Genomic DNA, 24,077 nt, shown 5'->3' on the forward strand with positions numbered 1-24,077 from the left:
AAAAAAATACAGGCATTCCTGTGTCAAAAAAAAAAAAATCAATGTACTAAAACCAAAACAAATATTCTTACAGATCCTGGAGTACAAATTCCCATGCAGCAGACTCGGGAAGAATGGTTTAACAACAACAAAATGATAAATAATTAAACAGACTGCTACAGAAATACTTCTTATTCTCTGAGGGAGTGAGTTGCTCAATGTTTCTTGCATGAAGAATAATGCCCCAAATGCATGGGATTTCTGACAAGATTCCTTAGGTTACAGAACTCCATTGTCATGAGCAAGTCACAATATAAAGGACACTGCAAAGGCCTCCAGCAATTTAAAACCAGTTTTCGTCAAGTATAAGGACACGCTTTTCATAATCTGGCCTTGGCATGGTTGTGTTTTGCAACAAGACATAACAATTTGGGTAATAGAACAATGTGTAACTTAATAAACTTTAACACAATCTCAAAATTATTGAGATGTTTTAAATCATTGTCAATTCAAATGACATAGAGCTGCTTTTGATTTTGGTGATACCATAACAATTTTCTACAAACAGGTTAAGGTAAAAACTCCAATTCTCCATGAACAAAATAGATCTCATTGATTTTTTTTTCCATATTGCCTCTGGGATATCTGATACCACACACCCACCCACGCACACACACACTCACAAACTGCACAATAAAACATTCATCTCTGTTGTTTTGCAAAAAAATAATAGAGAATCAAAAAACTTCCAAAAAGCCAGATGATTCTCCTGCTTTTTAGATATATATATATATATACAGTATATAAAAATATATGGATGGGCATCTTGGCAGACAGTTTATCTGATTAATGCACTCCACCTGCTATTAATGTGAAGAGTCATATTTGAGTAGTTTCACTGTTGTGCAATACGTTGTTTTCCTTTCACTGAAGAGAGTTAAAATGAAAATTGACATAAACCCTACTTCATGGTTCCTTCAAAAAAAATTATAGTTGGACATTTTTTTCAACTCCAAATACGCTACGTCAAAAATTCCCGCAGTAGAAATAAAACTTTCTTTCGGCCTCACTTTCAACAGAAGAAGTAAATACTCACCTTATTTGTTAGAGGCTTCTGGAAACACCACCAATGAGCTCCAACCAAAATCTGTGACGGAAGACGACAGCAGCCTCTTGTGGCCAAATCACAACAATACATTTATATTAACGCCTTTTGTCTGTAGCTCGTTTCCACCATACACATTCATATTACTGCTGTAGGCTAATGCTTTTGGATTGTTACCGTCAAACAGTGTGTCTTTCGCAGTTTTATCTCTATAGAGTATGAAACCCCAATTTACACAGCTTGATTAGGAGGGGCGTCTTTTTCTCTCAAAATGGCAAACGCGAGTCTGTGCGGCGCAGGCGCGGTGGCCAAGTGGTAAGGCGTCGGTCTCGTAAACCGAAGATCGCGGGTTCGAACCCCGTCCGTGCCTTTCGTCTGTCAATCTGGTTAAATCCAGACAAGTTAATTTTCGAAACTTTAAGAATATTCAGTGGTAGTAGTGTTACTGACACAATGTAAAAGCAACACTACATGTCAGATTTAGTATCATAAAAATCCTCTCGTATCAGACTCAATATACTAGTGCAGTTTCCTGGGTAATTCATATCTGATGCAGTTCTATCATATCCAATTTACTAAGGCAACTATTTTTAAAACACGTTCACAGCAGCTACTTTGACATTGGTTGCAGCATTTTGCAGAAGACTTATTTATATCCTCAACACATCACAGATAAATTCCTGCATAAACCACATGCATCGACTGTCTGTTTATTAAAATGCTACGCACGTTGATTTTTCTCCACCTATTGATCATATGTCTTCTGAATGCATTCCTTCCTCATATCTTGAACTACCTATATGTTCAAGATGTGCATATAGGTAGTATTGTGCAATAACGGTAGTAGACGGTATATTTCCTTTTTCCAGAAATTTTATTGGCATTTGAGAAACTCCTGCTGGTAGTTCGGCCTGAATGTAAACATGAAGCTCATCTGAGACTTCATATTTTTCTGAGCAGAATAAAAGCTGTCATTCTATATAAACATCTCAATTGAGGAAATATTTAAAACCAAGCAAAATTAACTAAAAACCATGTATTATAATTTCTGCTTCTTTTTAGACATGTATTTGTTTTTTTTGTTTGTTTTTTGTATTTTTTTGCAGAAAAAGTACATATTTCAATATGTAGCTTTTAGGACTTTTAGAGACAGCATTTATCTGCTAAATTTTTCCAAACACACATACCACATCCCAGTGTGATGTTAAAAGAGCAAAAGATCTCAGCCCAGTAGGAAATTACTCATCATGATCATGTTTGTATTGTTTCCTGTATTGTTTATTGGCTCTCAGCTGCAGAGCAATACAGTGAATGAAGGAAGACTGGCGTTTCTGTCAGCTTTTTTTGATAATGTTGTAGAAAATTAGGCCAGCATTTCTTAAAACACACGTAAGAGTTACTGCAAAATGAAAAACGTTTTCACTGTTTTCAAGAAATGAAGTTTACGAAAAGGAACTGAAATATTTAGTATCTTAAATTCTGCATGAAGTTACCACAGAGTGACACACAGCAAAATACACCCTACCCCCTAATTTCAGGAAAAAATTACAAACACATAAGGGCAGCAGACACGTGTTTTGAACTTTAGAGCAATTTTTGAGTATATCCATATGACTTAACCTTGATTGTATATAATGTTCTTATTTTTGGTTTAGAAATCAGCTCAAACATCTGCTGTCTCTGAGATGCCAGTTAATAAGTCTTTGAACTACCACTGAAAAACCAAATAGAAACAGTAGTTAAAATGGAACACATCACAGTTGATCATGAAAAAACTAGGAAAATTATTGATGTTATAATAGGGGAATTTAATATTTGTATAACCAAAGACAAGAAAACAAAAGGAACTTCAAGAAACTTTATTTTTGCACTTTACAACTCTTGACTTTCTTGTACGGCAAAGGTTCGAAACAACTGAACAAGTGTTTGTAGGCTTTGACCCAAACATTCAACTTTCAGCTCTTAGCAGGATACATTACATTAACTGCTTCTCTCATTTCGGTTGAAGCTTACGGACCCAGCACTGTTTGAACAAAGAAGCTGTGTTTTCCTCACTTTACAGGGCTCTGAGTAACATCTGGGCGGATTTAGATTACATTCCATGTTGATGGAAAGAACATACATAGGAAAGAGGAGTAAAAGGTTTTGACTCAAGAGTGAGAACAGTCTTCTCTTTCAAAACTAAACGAATATAAAAACTATTTCAGAAATGAAGTCAAACTCTTGCTCGGGTGTTCCGCCCTGCAGTTTGTTTGTGGATTTGGCACCATCTAGTGCTGAAGATGTAGATTTCATACACAGCAAATTAGCTGATACTTTTTTTAGGGATGTTGGAACGTCTTCAGCCTCCACTATGGGGAAGGACTGCAGGCGAGGAAGTTTTTGTGAACTTCTGAAACGAACAAAGTAAACTGTGAAAACCCAACATTCACCTGCATATTTTATAGCCCTGACAGGAAATTAGGTCATTTGGCAGCTATTCGCTTAGTCACTGGAAAACTATTGCTCAACAAACTGTGACTATGTTGTGATTTTGATAAACCCTTGAAAAGAGCAGAGCACGAAGCAGCGAACACGCCTTTAGGCATAACTGTTGATGATTATCTCACTGCAGACTTAAAGGAGCTCAGACTGTTAGCTTAGTAAATTTCATCATGTTTTTTTAGGCTCCATTGAAAGATATCATGTCCAAAACCCTGACAAAGTGTGTAAGGAGTGGACGTCTAGGTTGCAGCTTCAACATATAAAAGTAGCTTTGTGGGAAGTGGTGACCTGAAATGTAACACTTGACCTTAAAGCCAATTGCAGAAGTTTAGTCTTTTGAGGAAGAGAAAGGCTTAATTCACCAGTGTTGGGTGGTAACTAGTTACATTTACTCAATTACATTTACTTGAGTAACTTTGGAGTGCTTTTTATTTTTATTTGAGTAATTTTATTATGAAGTATCGCTACTCTTACTTGAGTAAATTTCTGGATTCTATAACCACTGAATGAAAAGCAAATATGTTGTAATCAAATATTCACCAGACACACACCTGCAGTTTTTATTAAAGTTTCATAAGTTTTCTATTGAAAGAAACTGATTTGGAAACATTTTCTTTTGCCTAAATTTGTTATTTTCTGATACTTGCATGAATTATTGTCATTCTCGTCCTTAAAATACCCAAATTTCTGCTTTAGTTAAACCCACACTTGTACACAAAGCCACTTACTTAACAAGTGTCACCATGTCTCATAAAAAGTGATGACTGTGAAAATATGATACTTTAGTCAGTTTTTGGATTTATTTATTATACTATTTCATAAATAGGCACTCAATATGAAGATGCTTACACTGCTTCAGTACATGTTGCATGTTGGGTGATCGTGGCCGCACATAAAATCCGGCCATAGTGAGTATTTCTGGATGAATGGTGCTTTTCTCAAACACTTGGCTGCCTCTTTGTCACACTTGCATAAAAACTTCTCACATCTGTCCTCTAAATCCTCTGAAATGAAAAAGATAAGAGATTTATGTCATTAAAAAGATTTGCAAACAAAATCTGTGACCAATTTCAGAGTTTTATTTATAAAAAAGGAAATAAAGTTGGAAACCACAAATAATTTTCTTTTCATTTCCCAATAATGCAGTGCTTTGTTTGGTTTGTCACATAAAAACCTAAAAAAAAATACATTGAAGTTGGTGGTTCAATTAGAAAAAAAAATCAAAGTTTATTGATACTTTCACACGGCACAGAATTTCGATGAGAAAAAATTCTGAATACTTAATATTAGCTATGTGCTGCCTGAACAGTTCTTCTGCTACCCTTTCATAAAACCACGTACTGGAAAAGTTTATGTTTTCTTCAATCCTCTGAAGGTGTATTTAAAAATATATACATACCGCACTCAGCTTCCCTGTCCTCGCAAGTCCAATGATATTTGGCCGTTTTGGTGTAGCAGCCAAGACGTTCTGCATCTCCGTAACAGCAGTCATGCTTGTGGCAACACCTACAGGCGCAACATATTGAATGCATTACTTTCAAGGCTGAGCTCCGTCTGGAGTGGACTGAGCAGCAGTATAGATGGGTGGCAAAGCGACACCACAGCTATTTTAAAAGCAGTCCAGGATCACCACTTTGTTTTTTCACTGCACTTACTTGGCAGTCAAACAGTTTTTAATGGGCAAGATGTCTAGTGGTGAAGATAGAAAACAAAGAGACAGTAATTAGGATTTGGGTGTGGAGTTTTAGGCCTATTTTAAAGTCCCCATCTGACCAGGCTTGTGTTGTGAAAAAGGTCATCATTCATTTGTTCCAATCCTCTGGTAGCACTTGTGGTTTAGTGGAGAAAGACGGATTCGGAAACTGGTCACACCTATTTTAGAAATTGAAGAGTTGAGCTCCACCAAGAAGAGGAAATAATGTGTACATACCATGCCTGCGCTGAAGAGTGAAAACACAGTGATGCGTGCTGAATTATAAGCTTTGTAGCCTATAATGCATGCATAGACCTGTCTGACTATTTGAATTTTGGTAAATGCTGTCGTCAGGTGCAGAAGCATACTATTATGTGAGAAAGATTAGAGAAAAGGATATGCCTCACCAGTCTGCTCTGTCACGGGGCCACCCCTCACCCCCCAGCCCACAGTAGCATCCATACATCATGTAAGCCAAAGCAGATCTCCCAGTGCTGCATTTGATGGCTCCTGCAAGCTCAAGTAACCCTCTTTTTGTCCGGTGGGAACTGTGTGCAGCCACAGGAGCCACAGCCACTGCAAAAAGGAATAAACAACTGAAGAGGAGGAACAAACTTCTCTATCCCTGAGAATCAAGCCATGCAGTCCAGTCTGAAAGAAATAGCTTTTTATGAATAATCAATGAGTAAAATCTTAACAACATTTCTGATTCACACATAGAATCAAACTTACTTCACATTAAACTCTTTTGCTGACTTTAGATGTAAAATCATTCAATTCTTTTAGTTTATTCTTTGCCTGTTAATAAACATTTTAATCACTGTGTGCATCATTCTGTTGCTACTGTAATATCCACAGAGACTCTTCTCTTTAGTAACTAGGACACACAGGACAAACTTCATTCGTATGTCTCACAAACAAGAGGTTAGACCGGGATGCTGTAAAACCTAGAAAAATACCAAAACTCACCATCTCTTCCACAAAATTAATTTGATTGCCAACACTCACTTTACAAAAATCTCACAAGATCTAGTCTAGCTTCATCTGTAGTCTTTAAATCACACTTTCAGTTGTCCTTTTGCACAAGATGTGAAACTTCAAATGAAACAGCTTACCAGAGAACAGGAGAAGTATTTGGTAAGATGTCATCACTATGTGCAAGAGGCACCTGAACTCTGCTCAGCCAGGGTTCCAGGGCTACCACCGTCTGAGTCCAGAGTGAAGGGGAAGGCTTTTTTTAGAGGCTGCTGGAATAATCTCGTGCGCATCATCATTGGACAGGGCCTAATCCAATGTTTGTGACACTAGGCTCCCCCTGCAGGAGAGGGATTGTTGTATATATTTGTATGTCTGTTATAGGCAAAAATTTAACATTTTAAATCAAAACCATTGGAAGTATTCTTTACTTGTATTTTTATTTTTTGTATACTGAAGTATGTTGTGGTTTGCCTTCACTGAATTACTATCGAGGAAGATGAATCACATAATCTACAAAAAAGTCAATTAATTATTAACCAAAAAGGCTTTGTTTTACTTCTGCTAAAACATTCAAAGCTAACTTGTTAAAGTATGACACAGGAACTATGTTTATTTTATTTATTTATTTATTTATTTATTTATTTATTTTATTTTGAACATGATAGAATTATAAAATTACACACATGAACAAGGAATGCAAAAGACATATTTGTGTACCACAATAATCTTAACATGCTCCAAAAGTATGTCAGGAAATATATAGTTTTTACAGATTTTAAAAGTTGAACTGTTAAATGGATGCTGATAATGAAAAAATAATGAAATATGTACAGACGACTCCAGCAATATAAGACGTATAGTAAAAATATTAGAAGGCAAACAACCTAATTGAATTCAAGTTAGGCCAAAGAAGAATTTACAAAAGTAAGTGCTTTGCCAAATGTTTGAAACCTTTTTAGATGAGACTTTGCGGTGTTATTTCATCTAGAATTTCAAATTGAGTCTGCATCAGTTTAATTTAATTTGCATGGTGTTTAATTGCAAAGAAAAAACAGCAAAACCTCCAGACATAAATCTCAAAACAAGAAAAGAAAACACACACAACACTGGTCACAACATATTGATAATTATTCTTTATTTTTACACTATTTTTTATCTGATTAATTTGGTACGAACAGACAGGAGGGCAGAATACAGGTAGAGAGTGAGAGTAGAACAATTGTGTTCATTTAGGGTCTGGGTTTAATATTGTGTGCAACTGTTTTAACTGAGTCACAGCAAAGTAAAAATGTTGTTGTACTAACAGGATGATTACACTCATAAAGTAACCCAGACGGCACTAGGTTTGTATGAAACGGGTGGTCCACTTTTATTATATCAATAATTCTATCAACATCTCATTGTCTTATTCTGTTAATGTGAACTAGATAGTTTTACAAGAGGTTCCACTATATCACACAAAATGCATAAAAGCAGAGTAATTCTGATCCATACATTTATTTTTCTGGTGTCATCCATATTTTTCTCTTCCAGAAGAATAAATCATTGTGGTGAACTCAGTGGTCATTTCCTCGATAAACAAACATCACACTTACGGAGCAGCGCACTCCAACTGCTAAATTTATTCAGCAATGGAAGCAAAACAGACTTGGAAACAACTAGAGAATTGTTGGTTTTGTTTGTTCTTTTAGTCATATTATATGTTCTTTAAAAAGCCTATATAAAAAAAACTTTGACAATTCCGCTTGTGATAAGAGGGCCTAAAAGCATTTTCTTTCATCTTCATTTCCCCAGAGATGCTTGCATACTGTTACATTAAAGGTACACTTCAGGGAGTGCCCCCCTGTTAGTAAGTCAAGAATTGCATTTTTCCTTGTAAATCTCGGGGTTTTCTTTGAAATTCTTATCTACTATTTTGAGAAAGTTATCGAAATTCTTTTATTTTTTGCTTTGTTTAAATAATTAAATGTGGTCTTTCAGTCTGACTCATATCTGAAGAATTAGAAGTCTGCAAAGTTTTATTCAGAGAAGTCATTTGACTCTCAGCTGTATGAGTCACTCAAATGAAAGAAAACAAATGGACAATTAAAAATGCACCAAGAACAGATCTGAACCTTCCTGAGTTGTTAGTTAAAAGTAAAAAGTGTGAAATACAAAAAACAAAATATAAATAATTGCTGAAAATCCTTTTTTTTCCCTCTCAAAATTTTGTAAGAATTACTGACAAATAATCAATCCTGTTGTAATTCTATTATTTCAGAGGTAGATCCTAAACAGCCTACATTAACTTGGTAAGTGACATGTAGCATGAAAAAAAGGAACGTTCATGATCCAGTGTTGTGTTTTTTCTGTCTCAAATGGTCATGTCTAATAATCGCCAGTGGGGGCAACAACATGAAAACGTCAATGATTAAACAACAAGAAGAAGAAGAAGCAAAGGGCGGCCTTCAGCGACATCTCCGGCTAAGTTCTTTTAGCTAAAACGAAGATTTCCTTTCCCCCTTCTTACATACAGACTGAAAGATTGTTTGGAATAAAGACTCATTCATGTAAGTATCTAAAACAGATACTATTCAGAACTGTCTGTGTTATATTCTTCGTCTAAGCTTGCGGCTAAACATCTACAGCTCGCCATTGTTTGCGTTGAGGAACTAGTTTAACTTGGAAATACCAATGCTTTGTTTGGTTCAGACTTCCTCCTTTGAACTTATACAGTAGTGTCATCTTATTGATTAAAGACTGTGTTTATGGTCTCTTGTAAGAAAAAAAATACATTTTTATTAAGTTTGAATTATTTTGTAACTGTGTAATAAACGGTAACATTTGCTAGCAGGAGGCAACGGTGGCTAACGAGAAGTATAATCGACGGTGTCTAGCCGCGGGTAACACACGTGCGCTAAAAGACATGCGTCCATTATCGGACAGCGGACAATACTTACATTTTAGAACTAAAATTTTCTCTATAACCGTCCTGTGTTCCGTGTGTAGACCTTTTATTTAACGACAGAAACTTTAATCTGCTGAAATATAAACCAGTTTTGAATCCGGTACGTGATACGGGGCTGTACGAATAACACATCAACTCCTGAACCTACAGCGTATCCTACAGTGTTTGAAAGTTTGAAACACCGATTGAAATCATAATCGGTGTTAATGATTTACTGCTGGTAGAAATGGCACATTGGTTGTTTTTAGTCTTGCAGCTTAATTCCTTTTTTAAACCTCGGTCATACGTTGTGTGGCCATTCCAGAATAACATATTGACCAGCCCTGACTGGTCAATATGTATAAATGTACAAATAATGTGTATTTGATTGTGACTTTTTTCTCGTGAAGAGACATCGGACGATAACTCAGACTGCGCGGTTAAAGCCTATCGAATCGGTGTCCGATAATAGACTGGTGTCTTTCAGATGCTAAAGTTTGAACATTTTCGGCAGGCCAGTGACCTAACTTATCCACACCCTCAACTATGTAATTATAACTTGTATTATTTATTTGAAATGCCGACCAAACCGTTTGTGCGCTTGTTTAAGCTCTCATGCTTAAAAATAACTCACTTAACTCATATTTCCGGGACTGTGTGTGTGTCGTCATTTTCAAACTCGGAAGTGAACCTGGGAGAAGGCATTCCAAGTAAAGCTCAGGCTTTACTTGGAATGTAAATTTTGACTCTTAGTCGAACTCGGGCTATAGGAACATGAACTGATGTAGAAAAATGAGCAGGTAGAAGAATTACAATTTATTTAATCTGTGTATGTTGTTTAAAAAGCTATATCAAACTTTATAATTGCAGGTGCTGTTTGAGGAGAGGACACTAAACGCGCAACTATGTCTGGAGCGTGCCGGGACAGAAGTCGTCGCTGGCAGGAAATTCAGAAAGGCCTTCAGTTCATTCAGTAAGTGTATTTTACAGATCATCAGTTGTTTAATAGGGTACACAAAAAAAGAACAAAAAAATTTTTTTTATGATAAATATTTAGTTTCCTACATCAGTGCACCTCATAAGGTTGAGAAAAAGTAAAACCTCAACTTGTTTTAGGGCCTTTTTGGTTTAGCACTTCACATATGCAGTAGAAAGAATAATGGTCTTTATTTAAAGGGTATCTGACCTACCACTTTCACTCAGCTTAAACTTTAAATCAGATTGCTTTCACTTCTTTTGGAAAATAGAGTTCAGGATGTGTTTTTTTTTCTACCTGGAAATTTGCATTTAATTTGCTATTTCCATTTAAATATTCTATCAGTTTTATTAATGGAGCCTAGTATATCAGGGTTATGCTAGGTTATTAGCCTCTTAAAGTCTCTAAACACTGAACATTTATAAATATGATGTGATAAAGAAAATTTGTTGTATACATTGCAACTAGTTTGTTAAATCCAAATTCCCAGACCAAAAAACTGTACCTCAGAGAGAAGTGAGCCATGTCACTGCTCCTGCTGAAGAAATAGTGCAAAGATGGGAGTTAGAAACTAGCATGTAAGTAATATAATCTTGGCCAAAGTATGTTGTAAGTATTTAATTAAGCAAGCAGAAATCTCAGCTTGTGAAAATTAATATTAGTGTGTTGCATCACACCAGTGTATTTTTCTCTATTGGTACATCAGTCAGGCTTTTAAGGAGTAAGTAATGGCTGTTTTTGGTGGGTCTTTTTTTAAACCAGAATATATATTTTTATTTATTTTTATGTCTGATTGTAAATGAAATCAACTTGAATAGAATAATATTTGGCTCTACTTGCCAGATTTATACAAACAAAAAGGAATAAGACTTTGGTTCCACTCTTGCTTACAAAGTGCAGACATTTTTAAAAATAGACATACATTTTGAAGGAAACAAAGTTTTTTTTTATTAAGAAATGTGTATATTCAGTATATACAATATTACAAAAACAAAATTAAGACAAGGTTGGTGATTCCCAGCAGAGTAGCTGGGTGCTCTTAAGCATTCATCAAAGAGAGCCTGAGGGAACAAACTGTTTCTGTGGCTGTTTGTTTATTCTGAAAGTGCTCTGTAGTGCCGACCCAAAGGAAAAAGTCTTAACTACTTGTGCCCGGGATGTATGGGGTCATCTGACATTTTCCTTGCACCTAGATCTGTATAACTCCTGGATGGAGTGAAGAACAGCCCCAACTATTCTCTCTGCTGACCTGGCTGCTCTTTGCAGCTTGTCCGTCTCCTGTTTTGTAGCTGAGCCAAACCACACAATGATAGACAAACTCAGAACAGGCTGAAAAATGGCTGTGTAGAAGATGACCAGCAGCTCCTGTAGCTGCTCCGACTTTAGTTGTTTTTATTCCATAAACTGCAGTGGGATGTTAAGATAATGTATATTTTGAAGCTTACCAGAAATGAGCATGGAAGAAGGAAAATGTTTCTGTGATTCTAGTCGTACAGAATTCTGTTTTTATTATTTTTATGAGATCAGCTGCGAGGCGGCAGAGATGGCCTTTGTTTTTGTATTTTTTTTATATCTGGGCTTGGCTTCGACACTGTGTAGACTAAAGCTTTGTGCAAACCTTGTTCTGCAGCTGTGCTACACAGAGTAATGTCACATTTCCACTTATCTGTCAGAGACATTTTCTTAAAACAAAAGTGATAACTGAAATTGAATTTATTTCATAGCTTTGTCAGGTTAGGAGATTGCAATTTCCAACCAGATGTTGTAGTAAATCTGACCACATTATTTTATGGCATTTAACATTTATGAACAACATAGATTTGTCACTTTGATTTTAGTTGTTTGCCATAGAGTAAAACACTGAAACAGTTTAAAGAAATACGATTTATTTTGAGTTTAGTGAGGTAGTTTTAAGGTTATTGAAATTTTATGTGGTAATAGACTGTCCAGATTTCTTCAGCGTGTTTTCAAAGAGAACAAACACACCGGAGATGACAAAATAACCACATATCAAAACAGAACTTCCATTGTAATGTTTAATACCACAGGAATTCAGTTTGTGCAATAAATCATGTGATCTTTTCAGGATAGTATGAGATGACTGACACATATTGATTCTACGTCACTATTTTGTGAGGGTTTTACATTTTTTAAGTGAACTGTCTTGAAATGAGTGTTATAGAGTTTACTGTCTTCTTTTTTATAATGTGTAAAGCAACATCATACTGAGACATTTTACATCCTTGGTGTTCAGTACCATTTAGTGTGAATAAACAATTACTTTGTTCTTTCTTAGAGGCAAATTTCAACAGATTATTGAAATTAGATTTTTGGGGGTATTCTTTTCTTAAGCATCTTTTTCTGTTGATGTTGGCTTTTTTACATTCAGTTTGTGCGTACATTGCGACCAGTCCAGCTAATGATGAACACAAACACCTGAACACTTTCCTGGTAATTCATTTTTATGGATGTCACCGAGTCAGTTTATGCTGAGGGTATCTTCAGGAAAACGTTCACCCTAGTGGACAATAAATTTGTATCTTATCTTATCTTCCTGTTAAAATTTAGTTTGCTTTTCCACTGTCACCACATCTATGCTCAATATACAACATTTGAGCAAAGTTAAAGGTTTGATGTAATCAACTGCGTGTTGTCACCAGTTCAGGAGGAGTTATTGCTACAAAGATGGTAACTCTCTGCAGCCAGCTGTGTTTATTGACATAGGGAACCTATTCCCAATAAAATAAATAAGCTCAGGCTACATTTACACAGTTAGACTTAATGCACAATTCCAATTTTATTTTTTTATTTTTTGTTTGCGTGGTCATTCATGCTACTGAATTTATGGAAGTAATAATGGATTCTATGATCTGATTTTTAAAGTTATTCAGCAATGAGAGTCAGCAGGTTTGTCACAAGGTCATAACCAAATGAAGGAAGCTGAGAAAAAAAAGCACAACTTATAACAATAGCCTTTGGTGGGGCATTAACTGCAACTTCAAATGAAGAAGCTTGGATGCGTAGTTGGACGATGAGTGTTTTTTCATTTTTTTGTCTTTGTTGTTTGCGTGGAGTGGTGAAATTGTTATGTGATGTGCTTCACTGAAACACTTCTTTCTTTTCATTCATAATTATAAATTTCAGCCATTATTTACATGTGGTTTGACATCGTCTGGCACTTTCTGGTGCAGAATTTTGATGCATGTTTTGCACGAATCGCGTATGAAATGCGACATGACAATTCATACCGTGGACCCTTTGGAAACAAATGTATCTGATTTAGTGCCAAAAAGAATAGAATAGGGCAGTTCAGATACGTTTCTTTATTTTGACTGCAGCATTATTTTATAACTAGGCATGTAATTGACTTTGAATCTGTCTATATTGACTATTTCCATGTATAAAGTAAATTAGATCTGTCTGTAAAGTTCTTGGTCACTGCATGTTGAGAGTTTAGCCTATTTAAGCTGATAAACTTAAACATTCTGCCAATCATGGTCCTCCTTGTATTATGTTGCTGTACTACTTGATTGGGCTTCTTTATGGCTTTCTACTTGAGCTGCTAAACTTTAAAACATTTTTTTTCTCTTTAGTGGTTGCCTTTTGTGTGTGTTTTAATCGAATTGACATATTAAAGGTGTGAAACTCATTCTGTTCTTTGGTTTGGGCTTTGTAGATCAACCCTTCCATTTCCTGGAACCCAAGAGCAGTATGAGGTAAGTTTTGGAAATTTGAATGTGGGTGCAGCATCTTTTATTTTTTTCCATGAGCTCATGTTGGGTAAGCTAAATTAAAGGCCAGCGTTTCAAATTGAGTAAAAGGAGAAGTTCTTTGTCTTGTGCATGCAATAACACATTGTTTTGTAATTGTCAGTGATTTTGTTTTCTTTTTAATTTAAAGGTGTTCATAAAGGAACTTGTGTGGAACCTGTTTGGAGAAGGAAATGATGTGTTCCAAGAAGGGGAGTGGACAAAATCAATTGAGATGTACACAGAAGCACTAAGTATAGCAGACTATGCGGACTCAGAAGATATCTGTGTTCCAACAAGTGTACTGGAGAAGCTGTATGCAAATCGAGCTGCTGCATATCTCAATATTGTTCCAGTAAGTTGGTGTCAGCTGGTTCTAATGCATCAGAAGCTGTCTCACTTGAGATGGACTGCAGGATTTCCAGTTCTTTCACTTTTTAATGGAAGATATGTTGGCAAAGAACAAAAAAACCTTTCCAATTGATCATCAAGTGTTTTTTTGCATTGTCATTCATTGTCATTTAACTGGCTGAAGTTATTCACTGAAAACAGAAAATTCTGGATATGACAAGAGAGCTGATCAAGTTTTTTTAATACTGCTTAGCAGACCTAATCATATGGTTATTGGTTAAAATTTATACACATATTTCATGATCATTAACCTATCACATAAATGTAAAAATTTTTATCACTTTTTAAACAGTAAAGCTAGTTTTTTAAAGTTTTTTTATTTAAGGTTTTTAAATGGGATCCATCAAAAAGTATTTGAGGAAAAAAGAATGACTTGCTATGTGAAGTATTTTACTTCTTCTGGATTCAACAACATGTTTTACATGTCAGGGAAAATATTTTACAGTTGTCAGAACAAGGCACACCCAAACCTAATTCAAACTAAAGTTAATTAGTGTGATCTTATACACCATTTTTTTGTCATCACTCATAGGGACTGTATGACCAAGCCCTAGAAGACTGTGAAAAGGCTCTCCAGTTGAATGAGGGGAACTGCAGAGCACTGTACAGGAAAGCAAAAGCCTTGAAAGAAATGGGGAGACATCAAGAGGCCTATGAGGCTGTTGCCAAATGTTCGCTTACAGTGCCTCAGGTAAGGACAAATATTTGCATGCTGCAGATTACTAATGTACATCTGCAAGGAATCTACTTGTTGTTTTGTCCGTGTCTGAGGGGAAAAAAATCACCCTGACAGGTTAGAGAGACAGAATATAGCAGTAACATGGGTACATACTGTTAATGCAACACAGACAGGACGAGTCTGGATGCAGTAAAATTGAGATACACTGAGAAACAGGATGATGATTGGAATGAGCTGGTGTTCTACTCGATTTGCCCGGATTAGTGATCAACTGATTGGGAACTAAAAACTTCAATCTCTTTCAACCAATGAGCACAGCTGAGTGCCTTCCCGTTGTGTTGACAACATTCTTCGGTGTTGCAGTCTCTAACTTGACTATTTTCAGGAGCAGCAAGGTGTTAAGTGAAGATGGAGGAAGAACAGAGATGTAGGAAACTATTTGAAAGGAAACCAGACAGTTCTTTAGGTCATTCATGCTGCTAGAGAATCAGAGAAAAAAACTTGAATGGATTTTTAACAAAGTTGCTTGATCATATTTTTATAGCTTTCAGCCTCTGTCAGTCATTGAGCATGCTGGATTTGAAAAGGTTGACAGCTTTATGGAAAATTATGGTCAGGGTCTCAATTTTCTTGGGACTCTAGCATCTTGTGTCTGACAGACGATGTGACTTTCTCTGCTCCAACTAAAAATACTTAATCACTTCTGGTAGGTAGGCTTTAGTAATACTTTAAATGATGTTGTTCTTCCTTCTTGTTTTAAAGCTCTCAGAGAGTTGTCTCAACTCGGTGTCAGCAGGTCAAAGCTTGACTTGAACATGTATTACTCATACAAAATAAGGACTTCCTTATTTAAAATGCAAAACACACAGTGAAGCATCTACTTGTTTTTGTCATAAATGTATTTCCTGTGTTTAAAGCATAACAGTAATGCACAAAGATTGTTTCACAGCTGCTGTTTTGTCTTCTCAGGATTCCAATGTCACACAGCTGACTCAGGACCTTGCCAAAATTTTGGGGTTGAAAATCCGCAAAGCTTATGTAAGAAGTAAGGTATGTATGAAAGTCAACTTGACCACACATGATGTCATGAAGAGTTAGTTTTTTCTGTCTGACTCGTGGATTTTCAAGAGTAAGATCATTTAATAGGTATGTAAATGTCCTTTCCAAATGGTGATCAAAAAATATTAACTTCTTAAAAAAATTTTTTTTTACAGCCTGCCTTGAATGTTTTGCGTGGATCAAGTTATCAAGATGCATCATGTGACAAAGTATGCAACATCACCTTCATGAGTTCATTTGAAGAAAACAGTTTCCCAAGCAATACATTAATCTGTAAAATGTCTTCATTTTTAGTTTTCTCATGGCTCAGATTCAGTTGAAGAAATAGAAATTGGTAAGTTTTACTATTAAAACGTTTTGGTCTGAATGTGACAAGGAGCTGAGTCAGATCTAATGCTGTTGTGTTTTCTGTTTTAGAAGTGCCTCCATTTGCCCAAGATGGCAGTGTTTTGGCTTCAGGTCCAGCTCCGATCCAATCCCCGGCAGCAGTGCACGCCCCTCTGAATGACTCTGTGGTTGATGAACTCCCTCCTAGCAAAAGTATTTTGTCTGTGCCCCCATCTGAGCTCCCGGGCTTTGAGTCGGTCCCCCTGCCTGTATCTGCCCCCACATCAGTTCCTCTGTCCATGCACTCATTTGTGAACGGTTGCCGAACCAGCAAGACCTGTCAGATTCTCGAACCCAGTCAAGATTTTGACACTGACATAATTGGGGATGACCTGGATGACCTGCTGGACCAAGCTGGCCCTGAACCAGACATGGTTAGTGGGGGAATTTTAATATGAAGGAATATGTGTCTAGATAGTTTATTTCTTTCAGCTGAACTGTAACTTTTCTGTGTCTTTCATCAGGGTATCCCCACCGTGAAAGGCCCTCTTCCCTTGCCTACCAGTATTTCCTCTGGCAGTTCTTTGTCAAATCCATTCCTGATGCCCTCTAATATAAGCCCTTATCTCCACACTGGTTCACAGCAGTGTACTGTAACTCTGCCTCCTCTCTATAACAAGTCAGGAAGCAGTACTTTGTTTGGTATGGACACTTTTCACTCCTTGCCCTCACCGCTGGACTCATTGGACAGCCTCAGCATATCAGACTACAAAACTGGTATGTTATTTTTTTATTTCTTAAAGGGCGAGATATTTATACAAAATAAATTAATATCTTTCTTTTTGTTCTTCTCACTCCAATATTTCCAGATTTTGCCCACAGTCCCTTCATTCCAAAGGTAATTTCTCTGTTTAATCAGCAGGTTTTAATAATATAATTTTGGAGTAGTTTTTTAATTTCTTTTTAAATACAGCTCAACAATAAAGAACAGCCTATGGGAATGCCACTAGGTATGCCTGAAGTGAAGGACCTCCCTGCTGCTGTGGATTTAGCAAAAAACCCCTTAGCTGAAACACATGAGTTCAAGCAAGCTTGCTCAACGTGTTACGTCAAAACAGGTGAGGGTTTGTTATGACAGTAAAGGTAACTCCTCCTTAAGTTTCTGTAAGCTGAGAGAGTATGTTGTTTTGTTTGGTATAAAGTTGTTGTTTTTTCCTTGTGCATGCAGGACCTGGAGTGTTGGATTATACTCTTCACACTGAAGATCATAAATGCAAAAAAGATGTATTACTTGGCAGAATAAAGCACTCACCTGATAAAACATGGCAGCTCATTCGACCCAGACCAACAAAAACCCAATATGTAGGACCTTACTACATTTGCAAAGGTAACTTGCGTGAACACTTTTCTTTTTCCCCTTGTGATTTTTGTTTTGATTTTTGAATAGCCATAGTCAATCTAATAAATGTTTATTCTATTTATTTTTATCATAATACATCATAGTAAAACAAGTAGAGGAGCTGCCATAGCATGTTTTTCTTCCTTGTGCACAGTTTGCTTTCTCTTAAGTCAAGGGTAGACTGTAAGGGAATACTAAAATGTGACCTTACCTGTTTCAGAGGTGGCTGTTGGAAAAGAGTGCCTATACCCAGGCCACTGCACATTTGCATACTGCCAGGAAGAGATTGATGTTTGGACTCTAGAGCGGAAAGGTTTTATCTCCAGGGAACTGCTTTTTGATCCTTTTGGGCCAAACTCAAACATCAGGCTAACTGTTCCCAAGATCTTACAGGAGCATCGTGGAATATTCATGTTTCTCTGTGGGGTTAGTGTTTTAATTTTTTCACCGCATTGACTTTGGAGTAGGTTGATGTGTTTAGACATAAGGGTTGTTCTTTGTTTTTGTTGTTGATGAGGCAAATATTTTTTAAATCATACTGATTTAAGGGAAAACATTGACAAATGCTAAGGGCCTTGATTAAATTTATTATGTCTTACATCCTTAGATTATATTTTCCTCTGCTTTATTGGAAATATAAAAGCTGAGTATTTGCATCTGTAGATGTAAGATCAAGGTAAAAACCTCTGCACCTCTATTACTGATGTTATTTTTGTGATGTCATAAATTGAATTGAAGGTGCTTTGTTGGATAAAAGCATAAGACAATAAGCAGGAAAACAGGAAGTACTTTGTACTTTCCTTGAAGAAAGTATTCATATTTTATTAAGTGGCATGTTAAATTATTTATACTCTTCACAGTAATGAATGGGAAATCTTAACATAGCAATCAATTATGTAATCATATGACATTAGTTTCTTGGCAGGTTTTTGCTAGTTTCTGCTTGTACTTTGAATATTTATTTTTGATGATCTGTACTTTCAAATCTGAGTTTGGCAGGCCTGCCTGCTTTCACCCTAATTTTTTGCTCCTTCCATGCTCCCCTCTGCCAAGACATGTTTTTGGTCAATTTAAGAGATGACTTTAAGCCAAATCCACTAGGGAGGTTGTGAAAAATTGCAAAGATACAAACTCTTATGCACATCTTCTTCATGAAAGTGGAGAGGCAGATTGTGCCTCTCCACAGTTTTTAGTTGAAGGCCTCTGAAAATATGCTTTTTAAATGTTGTCACAGTTGCATTGACTTTGGATCAAGAACGACATTAACTAAAATTCTCACCGGACAAATTTAATTAAGGAAAAAGCGAAAATGTCTGTACTTATCCGGTCACAGAAATTGAGGGTGTCAGAGATCATGTGAGAGGTTGATCCATTAAGTGCTCTGTGGATTAATACAATTATTTCTTTCTAAATGAGTCAACATTTTATGTAAAAATATTCCATGTTAATGGTGGAGTTTTGGCTCCTTTATTTTGAGTTGAAGCTGTACTAGTCCAAAAGAGTTTAACACTCGTCTTCCTTGCTGTCAGACTATTGTGATGAAAATAAGAGTCATTGATGTGTGTAGAAACCAAGTATAAAACATCATCTCAGCTGTGTTGGACTGCTGGGGGATTTTGTTCTTGTGGACTCCATATTTGCACTTCTGACAGTATAGCAATTAACAAAAATACCACACTTGAACCATATATATATATATATACAGTATATCAGCAAAAATAGTAAAAATGTCACACTGTATTTCTGTTGCAGCAATAACAATAGTTTCATTTCAGTTATTATGACATATTGTTACTGTTCCAACTGTTACTAATTGCAACTTATTTTTTTATCATAAGATGACTAACAGTCTTTAAATCTACAACAGCTTTTGATATAAATCTAAATCTAGTTTTAAGCACTGAGATAATTGAAAATCAATGTTGGCTTTGTGTTTACAAAGGAGTCAACTAATTTTTCTAACAGTTGTGGAAGACCAAAACAAAAAGTAGTTAAAATTTAGAGCTCCTATGGTACAAAATCTTTTTTCATTCTCCTCACTGAATAACATAGGGAGCCATAAGTGTTAGTGTTGGCAAAGTAATTAGCCTAATTATCTGCTTTTTTAAACAGTGCTGCATAGCATGCAGTTCATATTTAATGACACAGACATGCAAGCAAGTCCTTAAAACAGTTCTACTTTAAAAAGTGTAATGAACGGCAGCACTCAGGTAAGTTGTGACGTTTTTCTTTGGCAAAGGAATAATTTTTAGACTGCCAACTTAATGTCCTTTTGTTTCACTGAGGATAAAAGTTCAAGGGAATTCCCATGGCGTCATATGTAGCTGACTACATGTGGGGGAGGAGAAGTATTCTACTCTTGAACATATAATTAGTTCAGTGGAAGAAAAATTACATGAATGAAACTGCAATATGTTTAAAGCACTATACAGAAACATACACATTTTAACAAATATTACAAATAAACCAATGAAAAGACTGAGGTGGTACTTGACCTAAGCATTGGCAATACTTAATTAGTAGAAATTCTAAAAAATCTTGACTCACCGTACTTTGCCTGATTTGTCTGTTTGGCTAAAATTAACCAGATATTGTATTGTTTGGGAAATGATGAAACTTCCTTAATGCACCTTATTTGTCTTGCAGGTGTGCTTTGATCACAAACCCAGAATAATCAGCAAAACCAACAAAGATGACCCATCTCTTTGCTCTCATCCAGTGACAAAGCATGACTTTGAGACTCATAAGTGAGTCATTCAAAATTTGTTAAATTCTGTCTTAAAACATCTTTTTAGAGAGATTCTGAGAAATTTAGAAATTGTGAAAAAAATGATCCAATTACTAACTTTGTTTCTTCCCTTTTTATGTCTCCTTCTAGGTGCCTAGTTCACATTTTGAGGGACAATACAGTTCGTTATTCTAAAATCAGACCTTTGAGTCCCCAGAGTCAGCTGGATCTTTGCCGGCATGAAGTGCGCTATGGCTGCGTAAGAGAAGATGACTGTTTCTACGCCCACAGTCTAATCGAACTCAAGGTCTGGATGATGCAACATGAACTTGGTAAGCGACGTGTGTTACTTTAGCATTTTGCAAGAGATGAATGCCAGTCCGAAATACCATCAATAATACAAGAAGTCCTACAGTTTCATATAAAAGTATTAGAGTATCAATTCCAGCTTTCTTTCAATGAACCGCAAAGATCTGTAGAGGTCAGGTGGGCGTATTGGAGTCAGATGAGATCAAAATGAAACTGTATGGCTGAAAACAGACAGAACACAACATCTGAAGTATGAAAAATGGTGTGGGCAGCATTATGCAATTGCACTTTCTGAACGTCAACTGAAGACGGTTGATTCCATAGATGGTAACTTTGCAGTGGTCCATCATACTAAGCATGCATGTAGTGACAGTAGGGAGAAGAATGGCGCTACAACCGTTCAGCTGAACTTGTTTGTCTTAGCAACCATCTTTTGTGTCCAACTGGAGGAGTCTGTAGGGTTGTTAATGTTCATAATGTGAATATTTAAAAGTGTATTGATTTATTTGCTAGGTATTGTTTTGCTATCAGAAGTCTGAGGCCTTTTTGAGAATGCTGACAAAGATTTGATTTCTTGGAGGAAAAATATATATATATTTTCACTCACGTTTTTAACTCTTCTTGCAGGTATCACTCATGAAAGTATTGTTCAAGAGGCAAAGAAATATTGGAATGCAACAGCTTCATTGCAAGGAGCACAGGTTGAAAACACACTACAAAACAATGTATCAACTCATTCTGTTTAACACAGATAAAAATAGCTGCAGTTGTCTAACAAAGTATCCCTATCTTCAAACATTGTCCCCAGTTTTCAAATCCCCAGAGAAGATTTGGCCCTCCAAATCTGAAGATGATGTTTGTTTGTGGCCAGTGCTGGAGAAACGGCCAACTGAGTGAAGCTGACAAAAATAAGAAGTATTGCCAAGCAAAGGCAAGACATACGTAAGTATTTCAACAATCTCTTGGATTGTTTCAAAATGAGCGAATATTACAGTAATTGGTCTCTTACTGATTTTAGGTGGGCAAAAGACAAGAGGGTTGTGCTCGTTAGTTCTCATGAAAGAAAAAAGTGGACAACAGTAAGACCACTTCCAACCAAAAAGCCCATCCCATCTCAGTTTGAGGTACACATCCAGCATTGTTATATTTTGTGAAGAACACTTTCTTTTTGAGTTTCTGCTAACTGGTAACTAAATGTTTCATTTTAGATTTGCATGCATGTGACAGCGGGCAAGAAGTGTCAGTACATCGGCAATTGCACATTTGCTCACAGTGTAGAAGAAAGAGACCTTTGGACCTACATGAAGGAAAACAACAGTAAGTTTCTGTGGAGGAGCTCGGCTTTCTCACTTGGTTGGATTTCATTAGTACAATTGAATCGCCTTACAATGCAGCACACTCATTGTACGTCCATCCTCCAGTTCCAGATATGGATCAGCTTTATGAGCAGTGGCTGCAGTCTCAGAAGCCTGGCTGGGGGGACGAAATGTCCAATAATTCTTTCAGGGAGAACGGCAAACAGATCCACATGCCAACAGACTATGCTGAGGAAGTGGTGAGTTGCAGAGCCAGCTGCCTCCGCAAACAATTCATGTTTAAATTGGCAGTTGGCATGTTTGTTCTGGAAACATGAACTGTTCAACAGAGAAATGACAGCTTTCATTCCATGAAGTAAACTACTAAGAAATAAGCATCCCTCTGATAGATTGTTGCATCTCGATGCTGATCTGAAAATATTTTATACCTCAATTTGATTACAAATCTCTACCACTTTGTCAACTTCAGTGGAGTTTTTCATTGAAGTTAAGTTTACTTGTACAGAACACTTCAACAACAAAGCTGGTCAATGTGCTTTATACTATAAAATAAGTAACCAATTGTGAAACAAGCAATAAACATTACATTTTGTCAAATGCCATCAAACCTATTAAGTAAATAGATTGAGCAATGTTCCACTCAAAGGCAACTCTGAACAGGTGAGATTTAACCTTAATTTAAAGAAACTCTGTTCCTGCGTTTTTGTAGTTTTCTGGAAGTTCCTTCCAGATTTGTGATGTGTAGAATCTGAATGCTGTTTCTCCATGTTTGGTTCTGGGGATGCAGAGCATACCAGAAACAGAAGACCAGAGAGGTCTGTAAGGTTGATATTTTTGGATCAAAAGATCTTGTTGCTAAGCTATTCACTGATTTATAAACTACCATAAGTATTTCAAAGTTCTCTGAACTACAGAGAGGCAGTGTAAGGACTTTAAGCTCTGTTGTCCTGGTTTTTGTGAGTTCTAGTTTGGTTATTTGCCTCGTAACTAAAGAAAAATTTAAAAGCTGATTTCTTTTTTGCAGGCCGGCAATCATTGCTGGTTGTGTGGTAAAAACTGCAACAGCGAGAAGCAGTGGCAGCAGCATATCACTTCAGAGAAACACAAAGAGAGAGTTTTCAACTCGGAGGATGATCAGAACTGCTGGCAGTACAGATTTCCCACAGGCACTTTCAAAGTTTGTGAGAGGTAAGATCAGATTAAGCAGCTGGTCTATACCTGGTGCCTTGGACCTCCTTCTGCAGTTTTTGATGTTTGATGTTGTGTTTCAACAGATTTCTCAAAGGCACTTGCACAGAGGATGACTTGTGTAAGCTGGCTCATGGAGAGCAGGAGTTGAAAGAATGGATGGAGCGCAGGGAATTCCTTTTGATGAAACTTGCCAAAGCGAGAAAAGACCATCTTATAGCACCAAATGACAATGATTTTGGAAAATACAGTTTTCTCCTTAAAGACATTAAATAATGACATGCTGGAAATATTGATGCTCACTCGCAAACAAGACAGTATTGAGTCATAAGTCGGGTCTTTGTTAAAAGGCCTCTGCTTGGAGCAGGAAGTAGCCTGATCCCAGCATGATTTAACAGAGGGCGTACAGGACCGTCGCTCTGATTGGTGGGTGGTTTTCTCTGATCCAATCTACAGAGTGTTATCATTAATGGCAAATATTCAGTGTGCAACACCTGAAGCTTTGCTACATTGTTCTGTAGAAACGCCTGAATATGGTGACAAAAATAGCATGTGTAAACCTTGATCAGAGACATGTTCCGATGCTTAGTTAACCTAAAAGAAATTCTTTTCACAAAACATTTGTATATGTTAATGACCTTTCCTGTTTAAGTATTAAACTACTTAAATTGAGTTGACATTCTTGTGTTTTAATGAATCAACATAGGTCATTTTCACTTTCCATTTATCTGATAGTGTTACTGGTGTGATGGGCACCTTACCAAATAAAGA

General features: G+C 36.5%; 2 protein-coding genes and 1 non-coding gene across 5 annotated transcripts; 2 read left to right on the plus strand and 1 right to left on the minus strand.

Annotated features, from left to right (window-relative positions):
- Nucleotides 1-1,382: 1,382 nt before the first annotated feature.
- Nucleotides 1,383-1,454, plus strand: trnat-cgu (transfer RNA threonine (anticodon CGU)). The gene has a single exon. It is a non-coding gene; the product is annotated as a tRNA-Thr (tRNA).
- Nucleotides 1,455-2,928: 1,474 nt separating this feature from the next.
- On the minus strand, nucleotides 2,929-6,518 carry pla2g10 (phospholipase A2 group X). Of its 3 annotated transcripts, none has more exons than XM_028041338.1 (5): nucleotides 6,377-6,518; nucleotides 5,669-5,837; nucleotides 4,968-5,074; nucleotides 4,418-4,572; nucleotides 2,929-3,473 (listed from the first exon to the last, which is right to left on the minus strand). In XM_028041338.1, exons 1-4 carry the CDS (start codon nucleotides 6,408-6,410, stop codon nucleotides 4,424-4,426), a joined length of 459 nt encoding a protein of 152 aa, XP_027897139.1. In that variant the 5' UTR covers nucleotides 6,411-6,518; the 3' UTR covers nucleotides 2,929-3,473; nucleotides 4,418-4,423. The 3 variants fall into 3 exon arrangements, with proteins under 3 accessions (XP_027897139.1, XP_027897138.1, XP_027897137.1); XM_028041337.1 differs by having other exon boundaries at nucleotides 2,929-3,476; XM_028041336.1 differs by lacking the exon at nucleotides 2,929-3,473 and having other exon boundaries at nucleotides 4,355-4,572.
- A 2,123-nt stretch (nucleotides 6,519-8,641) lies between these two features.
- Nucleotides 8,642-23,983, plus strand: zc3h7a (zinc finger CCCH-type containing 7A). The gene is made up of 23 exons (XM_028042132.1): nucleotides 8,642-8,788; nucleotides 10,036-10,138; nucleotides 13,818-13,857; nucleotides 14,042-14,245; nucleotides 14,834-14,992; nucleotides 15,950-16,030; nucleotides 16,195-16,248; nucleotides 16,334-16,373; nucleotides 16,457-16,800; nucleotides 16,891-17,143; nucleotides 17,236-17,264; nucleotides 17,340-17,484; nucleotides 17,595-17,753; nucleotides 17,986-18,191; nucleotides 20,412-20,512; nucleotides 20,644-20,825; nucleotides 21,430-21,503; nucleotides 21,611-21,744; nucleotides 21,821-21,926; nucleotides 22,011-22,119; nucleotides 22,224-22,357; nucleotides 23,143-23,306; nucleotides 23,393-23,983. Exons 2-23 carry the CDS (start codon nucleotides 10,071-10,073, stop codon nucleotides 23,580-23,582), a joined length of 2,976 nt encoding a protein of 991 aa, XP_027897933.1. The 5' UTR covers nucleotides 8,642-8,788; nucleotides 10,036-10,070; the 3' UTR covers nucleotides 23,583-23,983.
- Nucleotides 23,984-24,077: the final 94 nt, after the last annotated feature.

Source organism: Xiphophorus couchianus, chromosome 16 (assembly GCF_001444195.1).
Source record: "Xiphophorus couchianus chromosome 16, X_couchianus-1.0, whole genome shotgun sequence".
Classification (NCBI taxonomy): Eukaryota; Metazoa; Chordata; class Actinopteri; order Cyprinodontiformes; family Poeciliidae; genus Xiphophorus; species Xiphophorus couchianus.